At 34.2% G+C, this 12,320-nt stretch overlaps 1 protein-coding gene across 11 annotated transcripts; it reads left to right on the top strand.

Annotated features, from left to right (window-relative positions):
- Positions 1-2,733: 2,733 nt before the first annotated feature.
- On the top strand, positions 2,734-10,365 carry LOC127098339 (peptidyl-prolyl cis-trans isomerase CYP95). Of its 11 annotated transcripts, XM_051036907.1 has the most exons (15): positions 2,970-3,076; positions 3,779-3,867; positions 3,965-4,019; positions 4,286-4,374; positions 4,674-4,698; positions 5,293-5,328; positions 5,440-5,557; positions 6,116-6,243; positions 6,482-6,839; positions 7,127-7,245; positions 7,764-7,968; positions 8,058-8,223; positions 8,302-8,888; positions 9,008-9,079; positions 9,689-10,365. In XM_051036907.1, exons 1-15 carry the CDS (start codon positions 3,019-3,021, stop codon positions 9,978-9,980), a joined length of 2,397 nt encoding a protein of 798 aa, XP_050892864.1. In that variant the 5' UTR covers positions 2,970-3,018; the 3' UTR covers positions 9,981-10,365. The 11 variants fall into 11 exon arrangements, with proteins under 11 accessions (XP_050892861.1, XP_050892860.1, XP_050892862.1 ...); XM_051036904.1 differs by lacking the exon at positions 2,970-3,076 and adding an exon at positions 2,734-2,952 and having other exon boundaries at positions 3,768-3,867; positions 8,058-8,888; XM_051036903.1 differs by lacking the exon at positions 2,970-3,076 and adding an exon at positions 2,742-2,952 and having other exon boundaries at positions 3,740-3,867; positions 8,058-8,888.
- The last annotated feature ends 1,955 nt before the right edge of the window (positions 10,366-12,320 follow it).

Genomic DNA, 12,320 nt, shown 5'->3' with positions numbered 1-12,320 from the left:
GATATCAGATCCCTAAAACCACCACAAATCACCATTATGCAGGACTTCTCACCACCAAGGGAAAACCCTAACCACCATTATTTATTATACACATACAAAAGCCTCTGAATCCCCCTGACATTGTAGGAGGAATACACACATATGTATTTTTTGACCATTATATATATATATATATATATATATATATATATATATATATATATATATATATATATATATATATATATATATATATATATAGGATGGAGTATGATATGCTTAATGCAGTTATAATATCTACTAAGGTGATCTCAAGGGTCATTTATGGATAAGTGAAAACTAGTTAGCATAATTAACTATAAGATATGCGGTGGTCCATATCCAATATGAGTATGCCCATGCATTTCATAACTATACCAGTAGCTCAATACTTTTAGATAATTGATAAATATGCGTGTTAGCTTACTAGGATGACATTGAGGGTGAGAGGTTGTGTTGTGTCATCTTGTGGTACCAAGATTGGTACCTTAGAAAGTAGATATGAACCTTGCTTTTGGGCATGCTTTGTACTAAAAATGTGAAATATTTTGGTGGATGATTCATGACATATTTTGGGTTGAGTTGCATAGGCCTATACCATTACAAAATCCAATGAGCTTGAAAATGTTGTCATGCTTCTTAAAGAATAATATAGTTTCCATGATAACTATAGCATCAACTCACTGTTACCCATGTATTTCTTACAAGACTGATAAAATTCTAAAGAAGTTGCTCCACGAAAATTCTAATGGAAACTTTTGTAATCTATTCGAATCATTATAAAAATTAATAAATAATTGCACCCATTCTCCTTTTGGAAAAATAAATAAGTCCCGTGAAATGCTTTCATTTTGCATATTAACTGTCGTGCACATTGCTGCCTTAATTATGCAACTTCCATTTGTTTCAATACCATCTCAGGGCTCTTTTTGAGTATTTTCGAATCTCGCGCATTGATGTAAAAAATATGTGATTCAGTGTTATAATGTGATCAAACTTACTAAAATAACTGCACCAAATGTTTTAAGCGAGTCCCATTGGATTAAATTTATTATCCACACTTATTTTTTTTAATTATTGAATGTATCTCGAGAATATCGTCATTCTTTGAATTTACTCCATCGTTATTGATCTCATTATTAGACACATTAATGATTCCACCATTTGTTACCTAATGATTATGTTAGTCAACGTTGCCTTTTTTTTAAATGTCACGATAGACCCTTTGTTTGGTCTTGTATCTTTTTGACTACTCTTGATTCCCCTATCAAATTCTTTCATTATGCCCCATTTTATGTGACCATTCATGTTCTGATTCATTTGATGAGTTATTTTCATGACCACACCATTATTGATTCTTATTAGGATTAGCGAAATCATTAGTTATCTCACCTAGAATTTTAAAACAGGTCCTCACATTTTTTGATCCCCTGTATTCTCCCCCGACACCGTTATTCGCTCCGCATTTTCTCCATTTTCACGACCTTACAAGTTTTTGGACAACCACCCAAGGTTCCAATCTTTTCTCTTTAAGTCGTTCCTCTTCATCTTCATTCATCTAAATATCTCGAGTTATGTGAGACATTGCCTTCATTGATGTTGGTCCAAAATGCAACTTTTTTTTGGATACAATTCAACATAATGGCCAAATTGACCACAAACAACTTTATTTTAAACTTTATAAATGATGTCTTTCAAGTTAAACACGACAAACAATGACTTATTCGGTTCATCTTCTACACATATTTTGCCATTTCCTTAAAATAAGTGTTCATATAAATCGTGAAGACATATGTCTTTCAACTAAAACACGACAAACAATGACATATTTTGCCATTTCCAATAAAATAGAGTACCTTAACATTATTATTATTATTCAATTAGGGGATCCAAAATTCACAGACAAAATATTTTTCTTTCCATAATGACGTTATTTGGACATAAATTTAGACTCCATTATCTAACCATCAAATTATGATCATAAACAAGTTGAAGACTTTCTTACGACACACTCACATAGTCATCTTCATTGATAAAATACATACAAAAATATTCTAATACTAAAAATATTATGCTTAATGCTTATGACCATTTATGTAGTCAAAACTGAGTGAATTTGTTTTCTTAGAACATTGCAACAAATGTATATTTTTTGAACAGTTTGATGATCAATCCTTGTCTCCAAGATTCACCGGTGTTGTTTTCCTATTTATCGAAAAGAAAAAAAGGTAAACCATCATAATCTCTAAGCCTTTTCCCACTAATTTCACATTTGCGAATTCATCATCTTCCACCTTTTTCTCACTCCATATAAGGATTATTTGTAAGACACTCTTCTTTTTATTCTCGATTTCACTCCAGATTCTCACCGATGTTGTTTTTCTATTTATCGAAAGGAAAAAAAAGGTAGACCATCATAATCTCTAAACCTTTTCCCATTAATTTCACATTTACGAATTCATTATCTTCCAGCTTTTTTCTCACTCCATATAAAGATTATTTGTAAGACACTCTTCTGTCTACTTTCGATTTCACTCCAGATTCAATCCCATACATCAATATAAAAGATTAACATAAATAAGACTTCTAAGAATTATTCTAATGTTGGTTTATCCTTCTTCTAGCTTCTTTGAACTTCGTCCACATCTTCAATAAAAAAAGTTTTCGCAATGGCTTAACAAATCTTAGCAAAAGTTTTCTCGTTCTAAATGAGATAACAAATTTAATAGCTATTTGGAACTAGTATTTATTTATTCAATAAATTGTAAAAGAATAAAATAATCGAGGAAAATATTCTGAAACGCGGAGAGGGATAGCGGAGTAAATTCACGCTCCAGTTAGAACTAGTTGAACTGGTAGAAAGCTCATTTTATATACCTAAGCCCAGATTTTCACTTCGCATTCTCTTCTCTTATTCTCTCTTTTGTGGTTCAGGTAAGCTCTACTCTCTTCTCTTCCATTAACTCACATCGTTTCTCAACTCTTATCTTTCCTTAATCCATGCATGTAACCCTAAAACCTACTCAAAACGCCGCTATCTTCGTCCTATTCTGCGTAGGTACCTCGCGTTTCATAATTAGCTAGGGTTTTAGGTTTACACTTCAAGTTCTACGCATTTACTTTTTTCATGCTTTTTTCTTCCAATTTCGTTTCGTTTTTATACTGAAAATGCTTTGATTTAGTCTCTTCCTGTCGCTGATTTAGCTTTCTTCACTCAATTTATTATTATCGCTGATTTGCACGAATCAGTTACAGTTAGAAGTTTTATGCTGTAAACTAGTTGCATGTGGTTTTATCCTCTTCGAATCGATATCTGTTAGTTACTTGATTATGGAAAATGAAATTTCCAATTACACGGCACTCTGGTATTTACACCAGAAGTGTCTAACTGACACGGGGCACTTTCTGTTACAGTTGGATGCTTTCTTGAGCTTATATCTTTATAGCAGATTTATTGTGCTGCAAAACAATGCTTCCGCCACCTTTATTTATTTTTGATTAGATTGCACTTAATTTCTTGGTGTGTTGTTTTCAGTAAGGTCCGATGTAGTTATAACTTGTTAAGTCGATTTGAATTCAGGTAGGTTATGTGAAACTTATGTTGTTTTAGCTTGGAAGTGCTGCTGGATAGTTTGGTTTCGTGACTTAAATTGGTTTCTTTGTATATTGATTCGATTATGAATTATTTCTTCAGATCAATGAACTGTTGATTTTATTGTAGTTATCAATTGGTGGTTAATTTGGTTTAGATTTTGATCAGTAAGAAACACTATGGCTAAGAAGAAGAATCCTATGGTGTTTATGGATGTGTCTATAGATGGGGATCCTGCTGAAAGAATGGTTTTTGAGGTGCTTTCTTTCTCTTATATTTTCTTCCCAATGATTCATACACACACAGTGCGACTTTGCAATAATCAACCTAATGCTGCGTTGTTTGTCCTCTCAGCTTTTCCATGACGTTGCTCCAAAGACTGCTGAAAATTTCCGTGCACTGTGTACCGGTAAAAATACATTTGATTTGCATACAAATTTCTTCTGTTGTAGCACATGTTTGTCAAACTTGGACAATTCCTTTTTTTCCTTAAAATTTCCATATATCATCACTGTTGCTTATCCATCATCCACTGAATATTGTTGGACATGATAATGCTTTTTGGTTCTAAGTAGTGCACGGAATGTTAGAGCTCAAATACAAGTCATCTTCCTAATCAACAAATAACTGATTTACCTTCTCTTTTTCTTTGAAATGTGTTATTTCCCATTTCAGGAGAAAGAGGAGTCAGTCCTAATACTGGAAAATCACTGCACTACAAGGGTTCTTTTTTCCATCAAATCATAAAAGGCTCCATTGTGAAGGTATGTTTTTACCTTTTCTTACATCTATATCGTTCTTTGGTTGTTCCTATAGTATGTTTTCTGTATTTTTTGTGGTTGGAAATGGCTTAGTAGTGGTCCCTATTTTTGTCAGTTTCCCTTGTTTATTCTGTAGGATACAGGGCTGATGGTCACGACTGCTTTACTTGTGATATAGTTTTAAGGTTGTACTTATGATGTTATTAATACTCATAATTGTAATAAGTAATCGATGACCAGACTATTTGTATGCATTATCATAATTTGATTGTTTGTATTAATGGTTAGTTTCACTTTTGCAGGGTGGTGATTTTATCAATCGAAATGGTAAGTATTTATTCTTTGATTCTTTGCCTCATACTGTCAATTATTTCTCCACCTTTTGAAGGTTGCAATTTGATATAATACATGTAGTCACAATTTTTTTTTATCATTTGACCATTCAGTTGTCCGGGTTGCAAGCCTTAGTTCATTTTCATGTTTCCTGTCACAATGGTAATTTCTTTTCCTAGTCAGTTAGGAAACCAAGAAAGTTGCATTTTGCTTTGATACAGATTCGCCTGTCATTTAATGGAGCAAAAGCAATTTGGTTTTCTAGGGTTAATTTTTTGATTTTGTTATACCGTGGCTTAGTAATTTTAAATTAAAACCATGCCTACATTGGCTTTTATCTGCATGCAATTTTCTTCTCATGCTCTGTTCTTTAGGGTTAAAATCATGTAGTTGTTAATTTTCTTTATCAAACTATCTTGAACCAATAATAATGTAAAAAATTCTGATTGTCACTTTTTTCTCTTATGTTAGTGACAGTTATATGCCGTGTAACCTCATCAACAGCCATCACTTTTCCTCTGCATGCATCCCAAATGCCATGTGTTGTACATTATACTAACTCCTGTATCTTTTTTCTGTGTTTTGCAGGGACTGGTGGAGAAAGCATTTACCCCAAGTTCCCAGGTTAGAATGCTAAGTTGTTGTCTTGAACCCATATTCCCAAGCTTGAGTTCTTTTGAGTTATGCCTCTGCTTATTTAGTTCTTATAATTGTACCTGTGGCATATTTTTTCAGATGAGTCTCCTAAGCTAAAGCATGATTCTCTAGGCCTTCTATCCATGGCAATTGCTGATCGTGACACTCTTGGTTCACATTTTATCATCACTTTGAAAGCTGATCACCATCTGGATAGGTTTGTTTATCTGATTTATTCCTAGTTCCATTTTGTTAAGTACTTTGGCATCGTTTGGATGAGGACAACTTATTTGAGATTATTTGCTATCAACAATTATGAAGCATTTTAGTACTGTTTGATGAATTAGTTAAAAAAGCTTTTGAAACACTCATGTAAGATGTTTTTGGCATATTTTTATCAGTTAGTATCAAAGCTAATGAAAAATAAGTCATTGTAACAGCTAGAAACAGCCGTAGCTCATTCTAAAATAATTTGACTAAAATAACCATAGAGAATTGTTAACGTTTCTTCTTTCTTGAATGCTTCTTGAAATTGTAAACCATTTATTCAAATCGCAATTGCCTTATTTTTTTGCTGCACTAGCAATGTGCCCTATTTTACAAGTTTTACTTGATTATCTACTTGTTTATAATTTAAACTATATTAAAATATGGCCTTACTGTTCACCATTCTTGCATTGGGTTGGGGAGTGTAAATCTGATATAGTCATCCTTTTGGTTCACGGAACTAAATTCTCAGCTTGCTTATGTGTTCAGTTATGGGGTCATTTTGCAGGAAGCATGTAGCTTTTGGCAAACTTGTGCAAGGGTATGATGTATTGAAGAAAATTGAAGATGTGGGTGATGAAGAAGGACTCCCATCCGTAACTGTTAAAATAGTTAATAGTGGTGAACATAATGAGGGTGAGAATTAGTTAGCCCATTTAAGGAATACCGATTTCCTCCCTTAATATGAATGATGATAGATGAGTTCCTAATCATCTTCTGAACATTTCATTCCCAAACTTTTAAAGGCCATTGCATAATGTATCGTAGTGTTATTTTCCCTCTTCAAGTTGATGCTTCTGTCCAGCCTGATAATGTCATTTTTAGACGTATTTGATCTGTTTATTTGAATCTTCAGTTTTTTTGTTTGTTTTAGATGGTAAGAAGACTCACAAGTCAAAAATTGGAAGGAATGGATCTACTGAAGCCATTAGTCATGAAGTGCGGAGGAAGGGAAAACATAGAAAGTCTTCAGGAGACAGAAGGAAAAAGAGAAAACATTACTCATCAGAATCAGATAGTTCCTCAGATTCAGACACAGAATCTTCAGAAAGTGACACTGACTCTGACTCGGATTTGTCCTCTTCATCTTACACTAGCTCTTCTAGTGATGATAGGCGAAGGAAGAGAAAGAGATCCAGGAAAGATAAACATAGACATGGAAAAAGAAGAGATAAACGCCGAGAAAAGAAGCGAAGGAAACTAGATAAGCGATCAAAACGTAAATCAAAGAGGTACTGAATCTGATTAAGCATTTGGTTAAGATTTATGGATATAAAACTCCAGTCGTAGTTGCTTGTGAAAAAATTATAATTGTATCATGTATATTATGCGCTCTCATATTTGTTGTGGTTGTGTTTTTATTTATATGAATATTATAGTTATTAACCTACCACATGATTTTTGGTGCATCCATTGCTCTCAACAAGACTAAACTTGTACGAGCACATTTTTAACTAGCAATTCTATTTTTATTAACAATTTTGGTAGTTGTCATTGAGATTTTATTATGTGGTGTTAGGGAGTCAGACAGTCAAACTGATACAGATAGTGCAAGTAAGAGTAACGATAGCTCCAATGGCCTAGGTCTTGATACTCAAGGGAAAATTCAAAAGCATGAAGATCATGCTCAGAGAAATGGTAATTTTGAACTCCTTCATTTTTTGTTGATTTCATGTGTAATTTACTTTATTCAATGGAGTATTTTATCTTTTGTCTCCGACCAAGCCAAATCCTAAAATATAAGGCTAGATGTTGCTAGGGTTCTTTTGGGGGGCTCTGGTAATTAATGACTTGTCATCTTATTTCATTATCATTTTACATGGAATTATGGACTGAACAATAAATGCACCAGATGACACTTTTTACCAGCTGTTTTTAAAAAAAATCATCTAACCTTGCATCTTCTCTTGATTGAACTGTATTTATGGATGCCCTTTTTCTTGCCTTCTATTGGTTGCTAGGAATGATGTTGTCTAGTTTGCTTTAGAATGGGAAAAATAAAGTGATCGCACTTTGCAAAAGTAAAATTTCATTTGCAGGTCCTTTTTGAAATTTAGTTTTTCAACAAACTTGTAGCTCCATTTTATAGATTTTTTAATAGTTTTTGGTTCTTTGGTAGCATGTGTGATGTCTTGTCTCTTTTTTTTCTCTTACAGCCGAAGTCCAGTCATCCTCAGTTTTGGAGAAAGAATCATCTCCTATGAATCTTAAAAAGAGGGAGGAGCTGAGCAATGTAGAGGATGGAGAATTCCCGAAGGAAAATGGAGCGCAGCGTAGCAACGGCATTGGGGCCAACCATAGATCTGACAGATACGAAGAGAGGCAGCCTGACGTGATGGATGATAATCCAGGAAAATCTAGGTTTACTTTTGCAATCTTGTCACACCTTCGTTATTCTTATGCTTACCATTTCTTCCAGATCTGGTATTTTATTAAAAGTTAATGAGCAGGAGTCGAAGCATGAGTCCTAAGCAAACCGTGAGCAAGAGTATGAGTATTAGTCCCAAGCGTGGGAGCAAAATCCCAAGCATTAGTCCAAAAGAGAGGTTGATCAGAAGTCCAAGTGGTAGTAGAAGCCCTCATGCTCCGTCACAGAGGAGTTTGAGCAGGAGTCCTGTTAGAAGCATCAGCAGAAGCCCTGTGAGAGGGAGGAAGGGGAGAAGTATCAGTAGAAGCCCTGTGAGAGGGAGGAAGGGGAGAAGTATCAGTAGAAGCCCTGTGAGAGGGAGGAAGGGGAGAAGTATCAGTAGAAGCCCTATGATAACACACATTCATAGAATTGTTAGCAAGAGCCCTGTGAGAAGTCCTGACCGCAGAAGTTTTAGCAAGAGCCCTGTGAGATCTATTTCTCAAAGTCGTAGGAGCAGGAGTTCTGCTAGAGTATCAACACGAAGAACAGTCAGTAGGAGTCCTGTGAGAGTGTCAAGAAAGAGCTTCAGCAGAAGTCCAATTAGATCATCTGCCAGAAGTCTCAGCAGAAGTTCTGGCCGAGCTCCTTTGAGAAGCATTAGCCGAAGTCCTGTTAGATTGGCAGGGAGAGGCAATCACCGCAGCTATTCCAGGAGTCGTAGCCCTGTCCGTAGGGCAAGGACACCACAAGAGAGGAGTCTGTCAAGGAGTGTGTCACCTGATGCTTCACCAAAACGTATCAGGAGAGGAAGGGGTTTCAGTGAACGATACTCTTATGCTAGAAGGTACAGAACCCCCTCCCGGTCTCCTGTCAGGTACCGCTCCCGGTCTCCTGTCAGATACCGCTATAACGGAAGGAATGATCGTGACAGGTAAACTGCTCAAGTAGCCTGTGGTTTATAAGTTCTAATTGATCATTATGCTAAGGTAGTAAGGCTCTATTGAAAATATGAGAGTTAAATGTCATAGCTTTTTCTCTTTCTGTTATCAGATATTCTGGATACAGAAGGTACTCCCCAAGGCGTAATAGGAGCCCGCTGCCACGGAGAAGAACTCCACCAAGGTTGTTTTTTCTAACTTCCTTACATTGTTAACATTTTAAACAAAATATTCGTGGAGAAAGTATTGTGGTTGCAACATGATTTGTTTCTCTCAGGTTTTGTTTGGGAGTTTGGAGGGGAAGGGAGGGGTGGACTTTGGAAAAAAAAAGGAAGGATTAAGTGAATATAATAGAAGGATTTCGGTTGGGAGGGTTTCGGAGGATTTGTTTATATTGATAACACCAAAAACACTCTAATTTAGGGGAATTCAAAATTTGTATCGGAGGGTTTAAGACAAACTGCTCAAATATAATTTTTGTTGTTACAGTACTATTTCAAAATTAAAAATACGTTAATGATAAGAATTATTTTATCGTTTTATACAAAATCTTTTTTCTAAAAAATGTTATAGAATCCTTTATTTAAAAAAAAAAAAATCATTTTTCGAAGCCCCCTCCCTAAAAAAAAAATCATTTTTCGAAGCCCCCTCCCCTCCCGCCAAACATCCAAACAAAGTCTTAGTGATTTGATAAGTTGTTTATAAATTTTCTGGTACCAATTATTCTAAATCAATAATGATGGCATCAAGCCTGTTGAGTATAGTGCAATATAATATGAAAACTTATATATAGGTACCGAAGTAGGAGAAGCAGGACACCATCTGTATCATGCAGCCCACCTCACCGTTCTCGACGGTATAGCCCAAGCCGTAGCCCGGTTCGCCATCGCTCACCTCCTCGTGTGAATAGGCGCATGTCATCATCCCTTAGCAGGAGTCCATCTCGATCCAGGTCTTCTGTGGAATCACAGTCTCCAAGGAAAGCAAGCAAAGATAACAGGTCAAGGTCTTCTTCTAGAAGCTCAGATGGAGGGAAAGGCTTGGTGTCTTACGGAAATGGCTCTCCTGATTCAAGCCAAAAGTGAAATGCCAAATTCGGACTGTTCAAAGCCGTCATCTTAAATGAGCTGGAGCCTTTAATTTCTTAAAACTTCACATACTGCTTTACCTGCTTGCTGGAATTGGTGAATGTTACATTGTTACATATTCTTCATGAACCAAGTTAGGAATTTGTAGTGAGTTGAAATATCATAGCTATTAGAATAAGTCTGACTAAACATGCCATATGCAGTTTTAGCTGTGGAGTTGGGGTTTATCCAATATTTCTTGTAGTAAGTAGCATGAGTTTAATTGATGGAGAGATTTGGCCAATCCTTTATGGTGGGGGGCATGCGAATTAATTCTATGGGTGTGTGAGGATATTGGTCAGTATATCTCTATATCAATTATTAAATCATGGATATTTTGTTAGTTCTTCCCCCAGGTTTCACGTGTCTGGAAGTATACTTCATGAATACAAAAAAATACAAACTATATTTTTTTGAAGTATACTTTTGGATTGACTTTAGGAGTGAAGAATAAACTCCTTCAACTGTTGTGAAATTGTGCATCCTATTCTGGCTGGTTTATCTACAGATTTCTAGTTGGCAAGGAATGAAAATTACTTACATTTGTTTGTCTTCTTAAAACCTTAGTATTTGAAATAGTTTGCTGAAAATTATTCGGTTTGTTTTTAAAAAGGTGAAATGTCCTGGCAGAAGACAATTAAGGTAATATTGATAATTCAATTTATAAATTGATAGATTCGTTGATATCTAGTTTGAATACTCAAATTTCCATTGTTGAATTGATAATTAGGTTACAAGTTATAGAATTTAGAATTCTTAGTTGATTTAATAATTAGCCTCGTATTGTACTCAAGGAACTTGAGTTGTGAGGATACCTTGGAACATGTACTAGGGTCAATTTCTCTTTACCAATATCATATTAGGAAAACGCCTGTGTATATAAGTCAAGTTCACGGGAGCTTCTGGTAAGTTTGTTTAGTTTTGTTTGGAAATTTAGAAGGAAAGAGCTAAAAAGAAAGCTTTGGAAAAAAGGGAACCATGAAGAGAAAATAATTAGGGAATTTAAGTGAAAAGACTTTTGAGAATTTAATTTAATTCATAGTATCAAAACTCTGTAGTTTTAGAGAACTCAAGAATTATATTGGAGAAACTTAAGAATTATATTGGAAAAGGAGTTTGGAGATTTTTGATAAATTGTTGCCGTTATAATTATAATTAGAGTAATTATAATTTCTGTCGTTCTAATATTTAATGATGAATATTTATCTATTATTTTGTACAAAAACATTCTTTTACAAATTGTTGTATACTTTTTATTTTATTTTTTCTAAGTCTTATTTTTCAAATTTTTTTATCCCTCACACTCTCTCTCCCCATTTTTTTTAACTAGCAAACAAAACTTTATAATATACTCCGTACGTTTCAAAGTTTAAGTGTTTTATACACAAATTAATCTTACTAATATATTAAAAGTAGTCTATAGAATAATAATTAAAAGATATAATTGAAAAAATAATAATCATTGATGTATCGAAAAGTCTTTGACCCCCCCGCCATCACAAATTATCACAAACATCTATAAATAATATATTTATCAATTATATTTAATCATTTAGTCATAATAATTAAGTTTTCCATCGATATTTGAAAAGAATCATGTATAATATTGACCATTTTAACATGTATCAGTTGAACTCGTAACAATCTCGTAGAGGATACCTATGATGTCAACAGATCAAATCAATGATTAAAGCTCAAAAGCTTCATTAGTATCTTGCTAATTCAAAGATTTTTTTTATCACAATTGCATGATAGGAAATATAAAATCAAATTTAATCTTCAAAACTTTTGAAGTTTTAGAGAAGCAAGTTCATATTCAACTTGCTTGACTATTGGGATAATTTTATTAGATCCTAAGAAAGAGGTTTAGGAGTATGCGATACATTCCCATTGCCTCAATACTAGTCGATTGATGCATGGTGATAGATAGCTCAAACACTAGTCGCCTAACGCGTGGTGACATGTCGCTTAAACTTGAGTATGAGGTCGCCCTGTTGGGTTAGGGCCACCCGAACTAATTTCCATACCGTTGCATAGCAAATATATATGATGGTCTCTCTCTCTCTCTCTCTATATATATATATATATATATATATATATATATATATATATATATATATATATATATATATATATATATATATATATATATATATAAATTTATTTAAAACCAAAATCATACATTCTCCCATCAAGAATTTAAAGTCATTAAAACTCATTACCACCCAATTAAATGGTCATATCAATTTACATTAAAACCAAAATAAATCATACATTTTTCAGAACCAAAATCCCAAA

This window comes from Lathyrus oleraceus, chromosome 6, assembly GCF_024323335.1.
Source record: "Lathyrus oleraceus cultivar Zhongwan6 chromosome 6, CAAS_Psat_ZW6_1.0, whole genome shotgun sequence".
NCBI classification, from domain to species: Eukaryota; Viridiplantae; Streptophyta; class Magnoliopsida; order Fabales; family Fabaceae; genus Lathyrus; species Lathyrus oleraceus.
The sequence above is the reverse complement of the archived record's forward strand: the minus strand, read 5'-3'. Positions and strand labels throughout refer to the sequence as shown.

Bases quoted from the DNA above. Each gene is read 5' to 3' on its own strand.
- LOC127098339 (XM_051036901.1), top strand. From the start codon at position 3,019: ATGCATGTAACCCTAAAACCTACTCAAAACGCCGCTATCTTCGTCCTA. The intron at 4,375-4,673 runs GTATGTTTTTAC...TCACTTTTGCAG, and splicing joins TAAAAGGCTCCATTGTGAAG to GGTGGTGATTTTATCAATCG. The intron at 4,699-5,292 runs GTAAGTATTTAT...TGTGTTTTGCAG, and splicing joins TGATTTTATCAATCGAAATG to GGACTGGTGGAGAAAGCATT.